Source organism: Triturus cristatus, chromosome 4_2 (genome assembly GCF_964204655.1).
Source record: "Triturus cristatus chromosome 4_2, aTriCri1.1, whole genome shotgun sequence".
Taxonomy (NCBI): Eukaryota; Metazoa; Chordata; class Amphibia; order Caudata; family Salamandridae; genus Triturus; species Triturus cristatus.
In genome coordinates, this window is record NC_140586.1 from 188,877,556 (window position 1) to 188,897,027 (window position 19,472).

At 40.3% G+C, this 19,472-nt stretch overlaps 1 protein-coding gene across 1 annotated transcript in view; it reads left to right on the top strand.

Annotated features, from left to right (window-relative positions):
- SHISA8 (shisa family member 8) overlaps positions 1-19,472 on the top strand; it is a 116,588-nt gene that overhangs the window by 89,457 nt on the left and 7,659 nt on the right. Inside the window, exon 2 of the mRNA XM_085601074.1 lies at positions 17,224-17,351. Within this exon, the coding sequence (XP_085457200.1) occupies positions 17,224-17,351 (128 nt within the window). The remainder of the gene's footprint in view (positions 1-17,223; positions 17,352-19,472) is intronic.

A 19,472-nucleotide genomic window follows, 5' to 3' on the forward strand; every position in this document is an offset into this window, starting at 1 on the left:
GATCTCCAGAGCCATCCGATTCTGCGCAGAAGTCATCGCGCTCACATGGTGGCGTTCACGGGGGAGACTCCCTCTTAGGTACTGTGGCCTAGTAGGCCCGAATGCCAACTTAAGCAAAAACAGACATAACAGTAATTAAAATATAGAACTGGAGATTCTAATGTTTAAATCCACACTAATCCCAATATATATTAGTATTTCCCGAGCTGTAGCAACATTTAAGGCGAAAATACTCACCATTTGGTAATCCTGGAAGCACAAACAATCACAAAAGCAACATAAATCATTCAATTTTCTATTACACCACAATCTAAAGTTAGTTTGCGTACCATAGTTAATTAATTAATTGTTCTGCCATGCAAATAGCATTTTAGTCCCACGTGTATCTTGTGTTTATCAAGGTGTAAAAGTTGGTTAGACAATCTCACTTCAAACCAATTAGTACAAGTTAGATTTAGAATGATTACGTAATTAATTTCATGCAAATTAGAGGAGGTATACACAATTTTGTATTACCTGCTCCATCAATCCCCTCTTTGGTGATTTTAAACATCACCACTAATCACTAAATTTTCTAAATTTCTCTTCAGAAATGGTTTTATTCAGTCCCACTTGCATTTGTTAGGTTATATCATAGTGGTTCCTACATCGTTTCGTTTGTTTTCTTGTACATATTATCTTGTAACTCTTCTAGTTCTATGTCTTCTATCTCTCTTTCTCTTATTTCTTTCTATTTCCTTTTCTTGTTTTCTCTTTTTATCTTAGTTTGTAATTTTCTTCTTTTTATGAACACACATCCTAATCTTAATCCTAACACTAAAACAATCACAAAAGTCACAGGTATCAGTATTTTCCCCACAAAGGAGCTACCTAATTTTGTTAATAGATTCTTAATAGTGGAAAAACCCTTACCATGTTTCTCCCATAGACTTTCAACCTCCAGTGGAACAATTTCTTCATGCAAATCAGTTATGTTCTTAATATATTTCTTTAAATTCTGACTCTCGTCAGGAATATAAGTACAACAATGTTGCACTTTCAACATTCCACAGACTCCTCCATCTTTGGCCAATATAATATCAAGAGCAAGTCGATTTTGCATTATCATCGCCCTCATGGCAACCATCTTGGTATTTACCATTAAGAACCCTCCAGCTGTGCTTGTTGATAAACGATCCACAACTGTAGACAATTTTCTAATTTTATGTGCGTTCAGAGATATTCCAACTGCTGGTATCAGTGCTCCAAAAATATCACCTATAATTTCTGACCAACTTTCCCTCCTTCTACGTGTTAGTTGTCTACCTATTTCGTGCAAACCGTCCCTTCCCACATGAAATATTTTTGGGAAGACCAGGCCTAGGTAACATGTCCCATACCAGTGGTCCGGTAACCTATAATAAGCTCTATTCCCACAGATGTAATATATTCCAGGGAATACCGGATCATTTCCTCCTTTAAATCCCCAGAACTCTCATGATTTTATAAAAGTCAGGGCATTCACTTGCACCTACAAAATAATTATCATATACAGTATTATCTCTACTAATGCACAACTTTCCTGTCTGGGGCCAATCTAAAGCCATTGCTGGATTTGTTTCTCCCTTTAAATGATTTTCCTTCCCAACATTTCAAAATGTTGTTTCCATCTTTTCCCCAGACGCCTTCTTTTGCATTCTAACTCTCCTCTACCATGTTTAGGAAAGTTTTCTCTTCTTTTCTTAAACTACAAGTAAGGTTATTCTTAAACACTTCTTCTAAAGTTAATTTTCTTGTTTCCAGGACAAATTCACCTAGTATTCTACCAGGAATCACTTTGTTTAGTTCAGGAACTACAGGAATCTGTGAGAAAATATTATCTACATCAGTGTAATAGTATTCTAATTTTCCAGTTTTATAAAAAAAAAAACTAGCTAGGACACTACAAGTTATCCCATATGTCAAAGGAAGGTGATAAGTAACACCTTCTTATACAGATTCAGGTAACTGCATGCAAACATAACAGTCTCTAACCTCCATGGTTTTCACATATTCATAGAGTAATTTTGAAAAAACATTATTAGAAAAATTGTATATGGACTTATCTTTGTGAAGTTCTGTTCTATCTATCATTTTTGTAACATGACTTTCATCAGCCTTTTCACTATGAGTTCTGTTTACTGTATGTTCATCTATATTTTCAAATGTTACTCTAAGTGAAATTGTTATTACTAATATGATCCAGACAAGCATTAGTAATCCTGTACAACAAAAACACATTTTACACCATCTTCGGAGAAACCCACATGCTGGATTTCTATTTTCATTGTTTTCCATTTTGGTGATGATCAGTGTCTTTTGACTTAGCCTCTTTTCTTCAACAATTTACCTTTGTCTAAACCTAAGGCTTTGGTGGCCTACTTGCTTCTTTTCTGGTCATGTGTCTTGTACGGGTTTTAATTCCTTTGATTCTCCTTTGCCACTCAGTACATGTATGAATCGCTTTTGTCTTTAGGTTCACAGTCCTCATCAGAATTTGCTGATCATCCGTTTCTTCTCTGGTGTCAGACAAGATAACTTTCAGGATTTCCGAATCTTCCCCTCCTTCGTCCACTTCCTGCACAGTCACTCTTAGGCTTTTTTGGCTATCTGCTTCCTCTTGTATATCAGGAAGTGCCACATATGTCCATTCCAGTGACTTATACTTCTGGTTCGGTATCTTTATCCTCTTTGCAAGTGTTTCTGATCAGTGTCTTTTTGTTTTTCTTGACTAGACACTTTATTCACTTGTTCGGCATTAGCAGATTTTATTCTGGTTAGTCGGTATCTCAATCTTTTGATTCTGTTGGGCCAAATATCTTCTTTTAACTGCCTTTTTAATTTTGTTCCTTTCCCTTCTTGCTCTGTTTTCCAAGCTCTTTTCCTCAAAGTTCTTCCTCCTTTGCTTTCTTCTTCACTTTCTTTAGATTCTGTATCGGTCTGGATTTTACTTTCTTTGGATTTTATCCTCAAGACTTCAGGTTCATTGTCTGTATCTATCCCTCCTCATGTTTCTTCCACCCGATCTTCCTGCTGACTAACTGTCCCTTTTTCTACCTGGGTGTGTTGTGTCCCTACACCTCCTCGGGGGTCTTCCGCAATTAGCTCACCCTCACTCTCTGTATCTAATTCCTCACCATCTATTTCTATGATTTCGGGTGGAATTTGTCTTGTGCTAGGGCTCAGGATTTCTTCTTCAAAGATTACTTGTTCAGTTTTTCCAGTGTCCTTATTTATTCTTTCTTGTATTCCCACTGGTTCTGTCTCAGATTCAGAACTTGTATCAGAAATTTCAAGGCGTCTTCTCAGTGGTATATTTTCTTGCCCAACAATTTGGCTCAAACCCGTTTCTCCTGCTTCTGGGTTTTGTCTTGTTCTCGTTTCTTCTTCGTCTGATTCGGAACTGGTATCTGATGTGTCTCATTGTTCCTCTTCAGATTGATCTTCCGGATTTGGGACTCAAAGAGTGTGACTGGCATGAATCCAGTTCTTCACCCCTGCACACTTCACAGCAGTTGTTGTTGTAAGAATCACTTGACGTGGTCTTCCCCAGCGTGGAACCAGACAATTTCTCCTTCTGTGTACTTTGGTGCATACCCAATCTCCAGGACTTAAGTCATGAGCTGGCTTCTTTTCAAGAGTGGTCGCATCTGGTCCAACCTGATGAAACACAGAATGTACCACATCAGCCAATCCTTTGCAATAATCCAAGACAAAGTCATCAGATATAGGCAGTTGTTTGTTGACAGGAATGAAAACATGTCTCATGGCTCTGCCCATGATAATTTCATGGAGATCCAGACCAGTCTTTCTATCAGGAATTGATCTAATTGTCATGAGAACAGGAAGCAAGACATCTGGCCATTTTAGACCTGTGGCCAAACACATTTTTCCCAATCTGTTCTTTATGGTACCATTTATTTGTTCCACCACTCCAGAAGCCTCTGGCCGGTAGGCACAATGCAGTTTTTGTTGTACATTCAATGCTTCACAAATACATTTTATAATTTCATTCTGGAAATGTGTTCCTCTATCTGTTTCATTTGTTACTGGGAAACCAAACCTAGGAATGAACTCTCTCAGTAGGAGTTTTGCTACAGTAACTCCATCATTCCTTCGGGTCGGGTAAGCCTCCACCCAACGTGAAAACAGACAGACAATCACCAGTACATATCTTAACTTATTACATGAGGGCATTTCAATGAAATCAAGCTGCATTCGAGTGAAAGGACCTCCCACCTGTCCTATGGTTCCCAAGCTCACCACAGTTTTCCTTCCTGGATTAAATTGCTGGCATATAAGGCATCTCTGACAAAGGCTCTCAGCTATAAGTCAAAACTTTGCATTATACAAGGTCTGTTTAAAAAGTCTAATCATGGCATCCCTACCTTTGTGAGCCTGCCCATGGTACATCCGTGCCATGGTAGAGATCATACTATTAGGCATTACTGGTCTTCCATCGCGGTAAACCCAATCTCTGTCTGCTTCCGGTGGTGCACATCCTGATTTTATCCACTGTTTCTTTTCCTCTTCCCCTGCCTCTTCCTGTAACTGTCTCACTTCATCCCATGTACTGACGGTGTTAGTAAAAAGCAAGGGATATAAATCCATTTCCTTCTCCCTATTACGATTTAATGAAGTTTGGTTTCGTGCACAATACTGTGCTAGGTCATTGGCAAACTCATTGCCGGCTGACACATAGTCAGTTCCCTTTCTATGTGCGGCACATTTTATAACGGCGATCTGTTTAGGCAGCTGTATCCCCTCAAGCAATTTATTCTGCATTTCTGATTGGAGTTCCACTCGACGTCAAGAAACCTCTTTGGGACTAGATCTGCCCAAAGGCATGCACGACTCCAAACCCATACTGACTGTCAGTAATTACAGTGACTCTCAAATTCTTTCCCAACTTGCATGCTCTAATCAGTGCAAACAACTCAGTCACTTGAGTAGATCGTACTCCTCTCAAACAAGATGCTTCCAACACAGTCACTACAGTACACACAGCATATGCAGCGCTCAAAATCCCTTCTCCAGTTCTTAGGCATGACCCATCCACAAACATCACATAGTCATTCTCTTTCAGAGGCAAATCTTTTATGTCCGAATGCGGTTTGGTGCAAAAATCAAGCACTTCCAAACAATCATGATCAACATCATCCTTCACTTACGCATTCACAGCATCAGGTAGTAATGTCGATGGGTTCACATTAGTGCATCTTAGAAGACTCACATTTGTAGCACCCAAAATCACCTTTTCATATTTAGTTAGACGGCTATGCGTCATGAATTGTGTCTTACTTCTTGTCAAAAGGATCACCACATCATGGGGCACAAACACTCTCACAGGGTATCCTATTACAATTCCTTCACTTTGTTCCAAGCTTTTACAACTTGCTGCTACGGCTTTCAAACAACCAGGCAAAGCTACAGCCACTGGATCTAGTACAGCTGAAAAATACGCAATCGGTCATCTCAATCTTTCATGTCTCTGCACTAATACGGAAAGAGCACACCCATCTCTCTCACTGCAATAGAGCTCGAATTCTTTCTTGTAATCAGGCATTCCAAGAGCTGGTGCTTCACACAAGCTGTCACTCAGTTGTTTAAAAGCTTTACAGGCACATGCATCAAAGGAAAAACCGGTCGCAAACGGGCTGATTCTCAAAATCTGCCCCTTTGCGACCGGTATTTTTGCATTTGGGATGCATCATCCCAAATCCAAAAATCGCAATTTAAAGGAATCTCTAAATTGCGATTACTGAAATTGCGATTGCATTTAACGAATCCCAAATTGAGATTCCTTAAATGCAATGCATTAAAGTAAAAAGAATTGTGATTTCGCTAATAGGGGGAGCAAATTACCATGAAGTTGAACTTCATGGTAATTTGCAAAAACTTTGAAATATGCACTTTTGTGCATTTTTCAAAGTTTCATGTTGCACCCTTGAAATTGCATGAGCAATTTGCGAGTACCTACTGGTACTCACAAATTGCTCATGCAATCTCCAATTCATTCCTATGGGCCTGGAGGCCCATAGGAATAAATAGGACGGCATTCCTTAATTGCGACTCGCAATTTGCGAGTCGCAATTAAGGAATGTGTAGGAATCGCTATTTTTATAGCGATTCCTACATGCAGAGGCTTTTGCAATTCCTTAATTGCGATTCCTTAATAATCGCAATTAAGGAATCGCAAAAGCCTACGTTGATGCATGTGCCAGATAATCTCTTCTTTATTCAGCTCAAGGGGATCTTTCACATCACTTTTGATCAAACGTACCAGTGGTTTTGCAATCAGCGAGAAGTTGCTGATCCACTGTCGACAATATCCCACCATTCCAAGAAACATTTTGACTTTTCTCTGTGTCATTGGTGCTCTCATTCCTTTTATTATTTTAATTCTGTCCACTGTCACTTTTCTCAGGCCCTTTTTAATCTTATGACCTAAGTATTGTACTTCGTTCTGCCAAAACTGTAATTTTGATGGGGATACTTTGGGTCCTCCATCGACCAAATGATTCAACAGTGCAACTGTGTCAACCACGCATGCCTCTCGCATCTTCGATGCCACCAATAGGTCATCGATATATTGCACAAGCACTGAACTTTCAGGCATTTTTAAATATTCCAGTGACTTCTTTAGAATCTGATTAAATATTGATGGACTCTCTGTATACCCTTAAGGGATACGGCACCATGCCAAAATACCGTACCGGAATGCAAAAATTTGTTGGCTATCAGGAATAGAAAAGAAAGCATGACACAAGTCAATGACTGTGTACCATTCTGCATCATGGGGATTCTGATATAGAATTACCGAAGGGTTCGGTACAATGGGACAGCATGGAACAACGATTTTATTAATCTTTCTCAAGTCCTGTACTATCCTAAAGGTCCCATTTGGCTTTTTCAAACCCATGATCGGAGAGTTACATGGACTACTCATTATCTCTCTCAGAATTCCTTGTTCAATCACTCTGTCTATTACAGGCGTTACTCCTGCAATTATCTCTGGTGTTAATTTATACTGAGGAATATTCGGGTAATTTACTCCTTCTTTTACAATTATTTTCACAGGATCTATCCTTTTCATTAATCCAACATCCTCTCCTGTGAAATCCCACACTTCTGTTTTTACCGTTTCTTTCAACTCTTGAGGCAATCCTTCCGGATCAAATACAACAAATGCCTCAGTAATTTCAGGTTCTAAGTTTGCCATTGTCATTCTATACAGTACGTCTTCATCGGGGGTTTCAAAAGCTATACCATCAGGGGTACAAAAGATGGTGCAATTCATCTTGCACAACAAATCTCTCCCCAACAGATTTACAGGACTAGTGTCGCATACGACAAATCGATGCATATCAGTGAATTTCCCAATTTTAACCTTTACAGGATCAGTAAGATAAGCTTTTATCTGTCTGTTTGAAACTCCAACTACATGGATTGTTTCACCCGAGAGAGGAAGATTTTTCACTTCAGCTGATCTAACAGTTGAACGAGTAGCACCAGTATCCACTAGGAAAGTAATGTTTACTTCATTCACCTTTCCATCCACAAAGGGTCCTGCCTGGTCTACCTCTAGAGTTGCGCCAAGTACGCACTCCTCTTCCTCTCCTAGGCACCATCAATAATTCTCTTCTGACTCACTCTCATCACGTTGCAGCCAATACTGCGAAACAACACCAGCACAGGGTAGCTTTGTTACCTGTGCTTCGGTGTAGAATCCTGTCTCATTACTGTATCTTTGAGGATTTACGTTCTGTGCAAAAGGTGGCTTTGGCACCTGAAACTGTTGGGAAACAACCTGCTGCTGTCGCGGCGGTTGGCAACTCACCTCATTCTGCACCTGTGGATTCAATGATGAATTATCACCATTAGCTCTCGGTGGCAATTTACACTCAGATTTCCAATGCCCGAATTTTCCGCAATTATGACATGGCCATTTCTTTTTAGCTTCCTCTATGCTGATCTGTCCTTTTCCTTTTCCAATATTAGGCTTTTGTTTTGCTTGCCCCATACCATTAGCTTGCTCGATCAACTGGGCTTCTTGTCGCTCGGCTACCTTAACCTGTGCCCACATTGCCTTTTCTTTCAGTTTACGCTGTTTAGCTTCAATTTCATCACTAAAATATTTAGCATGTCGTACCACTTCATCTATCTTTTTGTTCTGCCAATCCACTGTATGCTGTTTAATCATTTCACTAACCTCAGGCTTTAAACCATAAACAAATCTGTACACAAAATGACTCAGATCTTTTTCACTTAATTTCTCATCTTCACTGTATTGTTTAAAAGCCAACAATAACCATTCATAATACGCATGCACTGATTCTTTAGCCTCCTGGTGAGTTCTGTCAATCTTTACCCAGTCAGTTTCCTTCGGCGGTACTTTATTTTTCAAAAAAGTAATTATCTGATCATATTTTTTCATTACTTCCAGATCAGGGGCTCCTGTCTTAGGATCCCTAGGATACTCTTGCGTTGGCCAATCTATTGTAACTTTACATTCTGCCCACAAATCTGCAGGTACAATTATATCAAAAAGACCATTCAGATCTATCCACAACACCTTTGAAAGTTTGACAAACCTTTCTACCTGTCGGTACCATTCAAATGGTTTTTCTCTTAACCTTGGAAAATCATTGGTGAATGACAAAATATCCTGTCTAGTCCATGGAACATGCACATATCCTCCTCCAGGAATTTCTCTCATAGGTCATTCTGTTACCACTAGCTCCTTTTCTCTCACTGGGAATGCTGAAAAGGCCTTATCTATAGTTTCCTCTCTCTTTCTGAACCATCTACTTTTCCATCGATCCACATCACCCCATTTCCTTAGCAATGCAATCAGTTCTTTAATTTGGGTCAATCTCCCTGTAGTATTCAAGTTTCAATATCCTTTTCAGAAAAATCTACCCTGTATGGCTTTTGGAGTGACCTTATTTTCTCAAAATCGATTCCCATTTCACTTGCTGTCTCTTCTAACTTTTCATGCAAAGTCCTTGCTCTCCAAGTTATGCTTTTACATAAGAACAGCAACTCTTCATCTTGGTATGCTTTTAATTTTTCAGTTGGAATTGTTCCTACGATTAGCTCTTATAATGGGACTTTTAATTTTTCTACATCTAAAGGTTGTGGTTCTGTATCTTTTTTCTGTAAACTTCTTAACCAATCACTTAATTCTTCCGATGTTGGTCCTACAGGGGTTGTCTCTGTTCTTATTTTATCTATCATTCTCTCTGGGGTTTCGGTTGCCGATTCTGTTGTCGTAGGTGTCTTACTCGCTGGACTTTGATTTACAGTTACATTTTTAGGAGTACTTAATCCTGATGTTCCTGCCATGCCCTTCAATTTATTTCCTCCGGAACCGCTCCTTTCTTTCTTCTTTTGCATACCACAATTATATGGGACTGTTAAACAATGCTCACTATCTTTTTGTTTATCAAAAACAGGTATCACCGGTCCTATAGTTACAGGTACTGTCACTGCTTCCATATTCTTAGTTAATTCTATAATTTTCTCAGTTAATTCCAGTGTAGTTCTAGTTAACTCTGCTGAATTTTCATTTCCAGTTCTAACGGGTTGTGACATTTCAGGATCTTTAAATGGATTAATTTTTCCAAATTAGATGGCATTTGCTCAAAATTTGTATTCATTATAGTCTCTTTGCCGGTGCACTCGGCGTCATTAACGCGGAATTCGGTTGATATGGAGGTGGGTTTTTATAAAACATGTCTTCAAGCACTTCATCTTCTGATTCACTCACTCCATATCTGTAACCTTCTGACCCTGTGTTATTTCTCTTTTCTGTACATTTCCTGCCACTCGTCTCTTCAGCATTTCTCAGAGGAAACATACCATCAGTCATATTCGCATTTCGCCATCTTCTCATTCTGTCATCATGTCTTTCTTGACCACAATGTCTACCAAACATGTAATTATACCTTCTCCCACTCCGATGCCTTTCCCTTTCATACATCTCTTCTTCCCATTCAGTCAAAGCCTCGAATTGGGTAGGTCAGGGTTTCGGTTCTAACTTCATCATCCTATCTCTTAAATTTTGTAATACTGCCAAACTTAATGAACCATTTTCTGGAAATGCTAGTACTCCATCCTCTTTGGTATACTTTGCCCAATTCTCTAACCAAATACATGAATGATAACCATATTTTGCTACCATAAAAGATGCAGGCGATTTTGGTGGAGGAAGTATCTGTCCTTCCCTAGTCACAATCGGCTTATCCTTCTTAAGTAGGTCTTTAATTTTCCCAAACCATGATTTTTTCTCTTTATCAGGTGGATCGTAGTACATCATTTTTATTTTTCAAAGTTCTTAATCAACTAAGCTTTGCAAATCACTCCCTTCACGGCTTCTCCGTATTCTGTCCAATCCCAGCGCGACTCACACTGACGCACCAATCCTGGGCGTCTAAGTCACCCCTGAAACCCTCCACTCCCAGCGCGATTCACACTAACGCACCAATCCTGGGCGTCTACGTCACACTGGTAATTTCTCCACTCCCATCACGTCTCACACTAACGCACCAATCAGTGAAAGCTTTGTCTCTCTACAGCTCACCAATCCCAGCGCGGTCTTTCTGACGTCAGCCTTTCTCGCTACTCCTGATCTTGCTGACCCCTCCTTTACAAAATTTTATCGGCAAACTTTTCTTACGTTTTCTTTAATCAAAATCTGTTAGTAACAACATAAAACATTTCCATTGCCTGTTTCGCTAAACCAAAGAGATAGTTTTGTTCATTTACACAAGAATTCTGTCTTTCCAGTAGGCAGCGCTTACCTCTACCCTACCACAGATTTTTCCGTTACGCTGATAAAGTAGCACTTCCCTCTACCTTACCCTTCTATCAAGCAAAAGGTAAACTGTTTCTCTGGGGATAAAACACATGCGGAGACTACAATGCTCCTGAGAATTAAGGCCAGAGTTTCACAAGAGAACCTATTACTATGCCACTCACTCACATTCACACAGAGATTTCCCTAACATAACACAATTCTGTGTTATCACAATTCTTGAAACCAGACAATGTTCAACTCAATGTGACTTCTCTTGCCACATAAATCCACTCTCTACTTCCCGGAAGCTTCAAATTTCCGGCTACATTTAACATAGACAATACTCAACATTTTGGAGCCGATTCCGATCCTGGAAAAACCGGGTACGAATCGTCGGACGGAGCGTTTTCTCCGTCCGACTCGTACCCGGGAAAACCACCTTACAAACCCGCAAGTACGATTCGTACAGAAACACTATTTCCGTACGAATCGTAAAAAACACCGACCGGCTAAAATATACCCACAATTCCGATCCGGGACACCGCGTACGCGACATTCGCACGGAGTCAGGCAGCGTTTTACGGACCAGCAAGTACGATTCGTACCCACAGCACTTCGCACGGCAATATTTTTACGGGACCCAAAAAGTGCCGGAAAAGCTAAGTACGCCACGATGCATGGCAAAAAGAGGGCCCGGTACGCACTGTACCCCCATCCCTACACGTCCGCACCGTACCCCCACCCCCGTATGTACGGTGCGTACCCCCACCCCCCGTATGTACGGTGCGTACCCCCTGTATGTACGGTGCATACCCCCACCCCGTATGTACGGTGCGTACCCCCCGTATGTACGGTGCATACCCCCCCGTATGTACGGTGCGTACCCCCACCCACCCGTATGTACGGTGCATACCCCCACCCTCCCGTATGTACGGTGCGTACCCCCGTATGTACGGTGCGTACCCCCGTATGTACGGTGCATACCCCCACCCCCGTATGTACGGTGCATACCCCCACCCCCCGTATGTACGGTGCGTACCCCCGTATGTACGGTGCGTACCCCCACCCCCCGTATGTACGGTGCGTACCCCCAGCGCTACGCGCTGGGGTATGCCCCGTACATACGGGGGGAGTGGGGGTACGCATCGTACATACGGGGGGTGGGGGTACGCTCCGTGCCTACGGGGGTGGGGTGGGGGTACGGCACGTACTTGGGGGGGGTGGGCTGGGGGGGTGTTCGGCGCGTATGCGGGCACATGTTTGGACGTCTCCATGGTTGCTATGGGAGTTCGCTCTGTACGGTGTTTTATCCATACGGTTGTGCATTCGGACGGACGGGGCGGATCGTACTTGCGCGCTCGGACTTCAGTTTCCCGATTCGTACGTAAAACTGTCCGGGGACGTGTCGGGCACTTTTTCCGACCCGAGGACGTGTCGGGGAATTTTCCCAATTCGATTTGTATGGATTTTTTAACATATGAATCGTACTTGCCAGTTTGTACGGGACTTGTACGATTCGTACGTAAAAAAATCCGGATAAGATTCGTACGGGGAATATTTTTAACGGATCGGAATCGGCACCAAAGTGTTAAACATAAATCAATAATCACCAAACCAATGCAATAAAACCATCAATCTGCTACCAAGAAATTTACATAGTCTCCCTATGTCACAGATTCGTAATCACAACAACTCATCCATACACTCATTCATAGGTGGGGCCCATAACACCAACACGCACTCGCCTCATTCAAATCCGTACACAGGAGATAAAGCGCTGGACATGTGGGTACCTTATTACCCATCAGGATTACATTTCTTTACATTATATACATTTTATACACATGCAACTACAGAATCCTGACCTTAACATCAAGGCACTCCACCACTTGGTCGATGGACCAATTAGTTGGACTGGTTGATGGTGACTTAGAACCAGCTAAAACACAATTAAAGCCTAGGAAACATTTGATTATTTTCTGTAATCAATTAAAGAACCACAAACTCATTTCTTATTAATTCAATTTTTGTTTATCTAATAAATAATTTTCTCTGCATTAGCATTTATGCACTACAGGTCATAACATAAATTCAGTTTATTTCAAAGAGAAATCGAACTTTTGGTAAATAAGGATAGATTTAGAAAGCGCATTTCATAATTACCAATAAGCAAACGTTGGCGCCCCTCTGAGCAAACAGAGAATTATCCGCATTCCCTGGTACAATCTCCGGGATAAACTGTCCGACCCACAGCAAAGATGAAACCATCAGACGAAATAACTTCCCAGAATCAAAGAAACCCAAGGCAAACCATGGAAATCTTCATCAGCTCAATGCAGACCCAACGCCATGAAAGATCAGCCCGATGACCACCCCCCTTTGGCAGATGAGGGCATTTAATACCCTTTTTCCCTCTTACTTCATGCTAACGTGCAACCAATGTCGGGGTAGAGAAATTTTCTGATTGGACAGTCCGGGGTTATCTACAAGTTTTCTGAAAGTTTCCCGTGATAAACTGGTTCTGCATGAGACTTGGCATAGGAAGGTGCAATTTGTATAATATCCCTTTTCTTCCCGGGCGAAAGTTGCAAATGTAATGTTGAAAAGAAGAGAAGGCATTTCAGTACAGGTTCTGTATTGTTCCCTTCGCTGCTCTAACAGCATAGTCAGTTGGCAGCCAAACACGTTCATCCTTGACAAGGAACACGGTGTCACAGATCTGAGGTCATTTGGAGATCTCCAGAGCCATCCGATTCTGCGCAGAAGTCATCAGGCTCACATGGTGGCGTTCACGGGGGAGACTCCCTCTTAGGTACTGCGGCCTAGTAGGCCCGAATGCCAACTTAAGCAAAACAGACATAACAGTAATTAAAATATAGAAATGGAGATTCTAATGTTTAAACCCACACTAATCCCAAAATATATTAGTATTTCCCTAGCTGTTGCAACAATTAAAGCGAAAATGCTCACCATTTGGTAATCCTGGAAGCCCAAACAATCACAAAAGCAACATAAATCATGCAATTTTCTATTTCACCACAATCTAAAGTTAGTTTGTGTACCATAGTTAATTAATTAATTGTTCTGCCATGCAAATAGCATTTTAGTCCCATGTGTATCTCGTGTTTATCAAGGTGTAAAAGTTGGTTAGAAAATTTCACTTCAAACCAATTAGTACACGTTAGATTTAGAATGATTACGTAATTAATTTCATGCAAATTAGAGGAGGTATACAAAATGTTGTTTTACCTGCTCCATCACCAGCCACATTATGCCATTGCCTTAGGTCCTGGAGTAAGCAGCCTCTAGTACAGGGGTGATAACAAGTGTCCAGTCCCAGTGTGGCACTGACTGACAATCACTAGCATGAACCACGCAAGATTACTTTTGACATTATTCAAAAGTTGTGTACTAATCTCGTTAAATCACAATGAAAGACATCCTCAGCCACTCTTGCAGATATTCGCAAGCCTGCTCTGGCATCTGATAAACTCTGCAGTCAGACTTGTTTCAGGTGCTACAAAGCTTCAGCATATTTCACCTAACCCACGAGAACTGCTCTGACTCCCCACAGAAGCCAAAATCAAATTCAAGTTTGCCTGCATCACTTTTAAGGTCATCCACCTTCAAACAACACCCAACTTGCTTCCCTCACTGAAGATGTTCGATGGGGCAAAAAGCCTCGGGTGTGGACAGGTTTTCAGACTTGAGTCGAAGAAATGTCATTCGCACCAAGGTGCCAGTAAGTCCTACAGTAGTGCAATAAAACTCAACACTTAGCTATGTAGGCTCTACCCTGCATTTACTTCCAGGTTTCTTTCTTAACTGAACCTCAGCTCATCCCCTTTCTTTCCACCAATGTCTCACTTCTTTTCTTCCTAGTACCCTGTTCACTCCTCCATCAGTGTCCCCTGCCTACTTACCAATTTTAGCGCTCCTCCTCCTTTTCATTTCTATTCTTCTCTCACTTGATCCCACAATCCAGACTTTCTCTCCATTGCCATCTATGCTGTGGTCTATTATCTCAGCCCTTGGAAAATCTACTTGATCACTCGCTAAGGCGAGTAAGATTTGATCTGGTCGAGCTATTTTAGGACCGTCTGGTCTGTTCTGGTGAGTGATCTTAAGCTGGAAAGTAACAAGTGTTCTGTTCATTCAGAAAGTGAATGAAGAATAAAGATGCCTTTCAATCTTGTTTTTATCGTGACACATTTGCGGTCTGTTCAAGGACAGAGGTCAAATGCCAGTTTGTCTTTTTACTAATAGCTGCTTATCTTATCTTGGAAAATGGTGGTTACTTTTCTTTCTCTTATTACAGTTAGAGGTTTTTTTTCAATTGAGCTGTCTGATAATCATTGTGAAACAAAAAGCTGTAAGATGTCGTTTTTTTCTAACACAATATTTAATTAGCTTGTAAATGAATAGTAAAAATATTTAAAAATATATCAGAAATTACTAATGATTTTTTTTGTAATGCAGAAAATTCAGAAGTGAGTTGCAAACAAAGATTTAAATGGGAGCAAAATAAATCAGAACACTGTACCTTGTGATGTGCAAATGGCAATCACAAGAGAACTCCACTGGATGTGTGGAGGGGGGAACTAGAGGCATGGGGTTCTAGGAGCAGCAGCCTCCAATATTAAATATTCATCACAAAAGAGCTGCTCCTAGTGTGATAACCCAAACGAGTTACAAGAACGTCGTGAGTGTGGGCATCTCACAAAAAGATACGGACTGGTCTCACACACCACCTGGTGTCATGCTTCATCATTGACCAGTCCTCGCCCTTCAAAACCTTCGTTTGATGGAGGGCGGGCATTCACTTGACGACAAGGATGCACTTCTAAGTGATGGAGTGGGGGCCCGTGACTATGTGAGTGAGGTTAAAAATCATTATAGTAGTCAGTAGCAGTTCTTTAATGTGAGATGAAAACTATATGATATTAAAATATAAGTGCGACGGTGATTGGGATATTTATTGTTCCCAACCGTCAAGTGAATGATCTCGTGGATGGTCGACATGTTTCTGCCTGGGTGGCCCGAAGGGTCCGTGGCATTCATCAGGACCTAAATAAAAGAATAATGGGCTCCGTTCTTACCACATATGGTAATGTGTCACCACTGCGGGAGTGTGGCATAGGTCACACTTCACCGTCTAAGAGCTGCTTCCAATAGTGAAGCCTGAAATAGAGTTTTTGAAAAACAATGTAACTCGCTGGGTCGTTTGTACCTGTAAAGAAAAAAAGGAAGGAAAAGATACAAAACAATGCATGCATTGGGTGTCGTGCGTGACACAAGTGTGTGCGTGACTTGGTGGCACTCTATTTGTGTACACTGGTGCGAAAATGTGGTGGCAGACAGTGCTGCCACCAGGCTTACCCTAATAGTTTGGACAATTTTCCCCATGGGGGAAGGAGCTTGTAAATGAATAGTAAAAATATTTAAAAATATATCAGAAATTACTAATGATTTTTTTTGTAATGCAGAAAATTCAGAAGTGAGTTGCAAACAAAGATTTAAATGGGAGCAAAATAAATCAGAACACTGTACCTTGTGATGTGCAAATGGCAAACATTATCGTTTGTAGGATATATAGTTTTATAAGTACAACTGCATGTCAGTGGGAAATTTTGTGGCCATTTCAATGGAAATTTTGCTGATTGCAAATAACAATGTGCTACCTCTTCATGCTTTAGTTATGTATTTATTGAAAATTATAGTTTTAAAAATGATTTGAGAAACATTCCTGCCACCGCCTTGAAGACAATGCTTTTAATGAACTAAAAGGCAAGTCAGGGGTCATGTGCATCCTCTATATGGCTAGATTTGTATTATATATGGAGAAAAGTTTAGTGTATTAAATCAAACAAAAGAGGTTTTTGTACAGCAGACATGCTGCACTCGTGTATAAGAAGGTGCTCTCATATGTGACAATGAAGAAAATGGCGGCTTAATGTATTAAAATATTTGCCCAGGATCACATAATTTGAAACATGTTTGTGTCAAGAGCATTACAGTTAGGTCGAGTAAATTATTTAAGTCACTAGAACTACAGGTCTAATAACATTCTTATGATTTTTCGAGCCCTGCATCGCTAAGACTGATTCTCATTTTTTAATATGCTACCTGGTTGGTTCTGTTTCCATTTCTTTTACTGGTGACTTGTTCTTTTTCTCTGCTGAGTCAGCTTTAATGTTCAATGTAACAAGTTCTTCTTCCTCCATGGTTAATTAACTCAACAAAGCACACCAACATCTCCTTTTCGGTAGAGATGTGCTATATAAAAATGTAATATAACTGAATCTCCAATAGTTAAAAACAGAGGGTATTAAGCGGTCCAGAGACCTGATTTACTAACCTCGAGGCTCAATAAGTTTCTTCTATTTTCCTGTGTTTGCATTCAGGACACTGACGGAGCTATTAAAACAGCCGGGCAATGGACCCTCAGAGCTGATTCCCGATTCCCGCCGGCCTAGCATCCAGGTGCAGATCACCGAGGTTATCCCTCACACTTCACCCCGGAACAGCATTGGTGAGTTATTGCTACTCTTTGATGGGGTAATGTATACAACACCACATAGTGCAAACCAACTCTGGAGGTGGTTTTTTCCATGGTGATCTAGAAGTGTGGCATCTACATCAAAATCATACAAATGAGTCAATTTCAAAATAAATGAGTATTCAAGAGCTGTAAACAGCAGACATTACTATGATCCTTCTCAATGGTTTGCATCTTAGACATACGAGTAATGGTGGAGGGTGAGAAACTGGAGACAACTATTTTTAGGAAGGCGACAGCTGGGAATACAATCTTGCATGCTAGAAGCGCACACCCAGCCCCACTAATTAGAAGTATTCCCTTTGGATAATTCTACAGAGCTAGGAGAGCATGCAGCTCACAAAGAGAATAGGATAGAATAGAAAAAGAAATGAAATTTTGTTTTTTACAAAGAGGGTATTCGTCTAAACTACTAGAAGTAGCATCTAAAAAATCTAGAAGTATAAAAAGAGAAAAGATACTTTTTGAATCATCTAAAATAGATAAGAACAAGAACAAGAAGGAACAAAAAGTCACTCATAGATTCATTACAATATATAACAAAGAGCATTTGAGAGTACGACAAATTTTACAAAAGCACTGGCAGTTTATTAGACATGATCCAACATTAGGACAGTGTAGAGCCTGTTTACATGGAGAGAATATCTCAGCTTTTAAAACAGTGCTTAACAAAACTGTAAAGGTAAAAGGGATTTTAACATGTAAATCAGATTTTGTTGTATATATTTTAAAGTGTCTGTGCAATAAAGTTTATGTCGGCAGTACAACTCTCCCAGTACACAAAAGACTCCTTCAGTATAGAAGAGCAATAGTGAATAAAGATCGTAGCTATCCAATAGCTAGGCACTTCGAAAAGGAACATTCCAGTAATCCAGCAACACTAAGATATAGCTGCAAAGCACAGGTGCCCAAGAGGAGGAGGGGTGGAGACAGGGAGAAAGAGTTACGCAAACTTAAAACATACCTCATCCTAGAGTTGGATAGTAAAGAACCAAATGGTTTCAACGTGGATGAGGAGTTGTATACCTGTCTTTATTGAGCCTCCTGTAGCCCTCATAGAGCACTCATCAGAAGAGCAAAGAATGAAAGTAAATATATTTTTTATAAGACAGAAAGTGGACAACAGGGCACATTTGGAGCACCTTTTATTCAAGGGAATTATACGTATTTTTCACCCTTTTTTTAAAAACATGGATCTTAGGAGAACTTTTTACTCTATGAAAGGCAACGAGGAAGTCAGATAAATGTATTATCAAAGTAAAGTAGATCTAAGCTAATTACCATCCGAAGTATATTTGATGATACCGTAGAGTAATGAGGGGATACCCATTCGATTTATGAAGCACTTTAGGAAGAGGTTATTTGCACCTTATATTAGAACAATGTCACGTTTTTGCACTATTGCACTTTAGTAAGACCACTGAAAAAAGGTAATTTGTTATAAGTATTTGGGGATTTCCCTAAACTATGAAATGATTGGTTTTAATGAAGACAGAGGTATTTGTCGAGGAACCATAGGTTAACAACATTTAGGCACTAGTCAATGTATGGAATATATAAAGGGTACAATGAAACCTTAGGCCATAAAGCATAAGTGAATGTTGTTATTGTACTTTCTAAAGAGGTCTTTAGGACAATGAGAAACGCCAGAGACATAGGGCACTTGCCCACAAAACATGAATGTAAATAGTAATATATATACATGAAACGTACTGCAATCAAATTGATAAATGTAAACGTTTTATAAAGCTTTTATGTGAGAATTAGTAATCAATTTCGATTGATACTATATATAAAAAATATATCTTAAGATGGCGCCCATTGTTAATGAATGGTACTAGTGCAATGGAAAGTAGCAGTCCACTTTCTATGTCTGTGTTTGTAAGAATACACAAATGAAAAAAGTAAAATGCTCACCATCGTAAACAAGGCTGCGTCTGGCAGTCAGAACGCATGGATGTTATATCGCTCTGAGTTGAATTAAATCGCAGTGATTGAACCACAGGAGTGGCGTTGTCATCTTTTACAATCCAAGGTGAGATTGTTCATATATATATATATATATATATATATGCACCAAAAGTTCCCACGTTA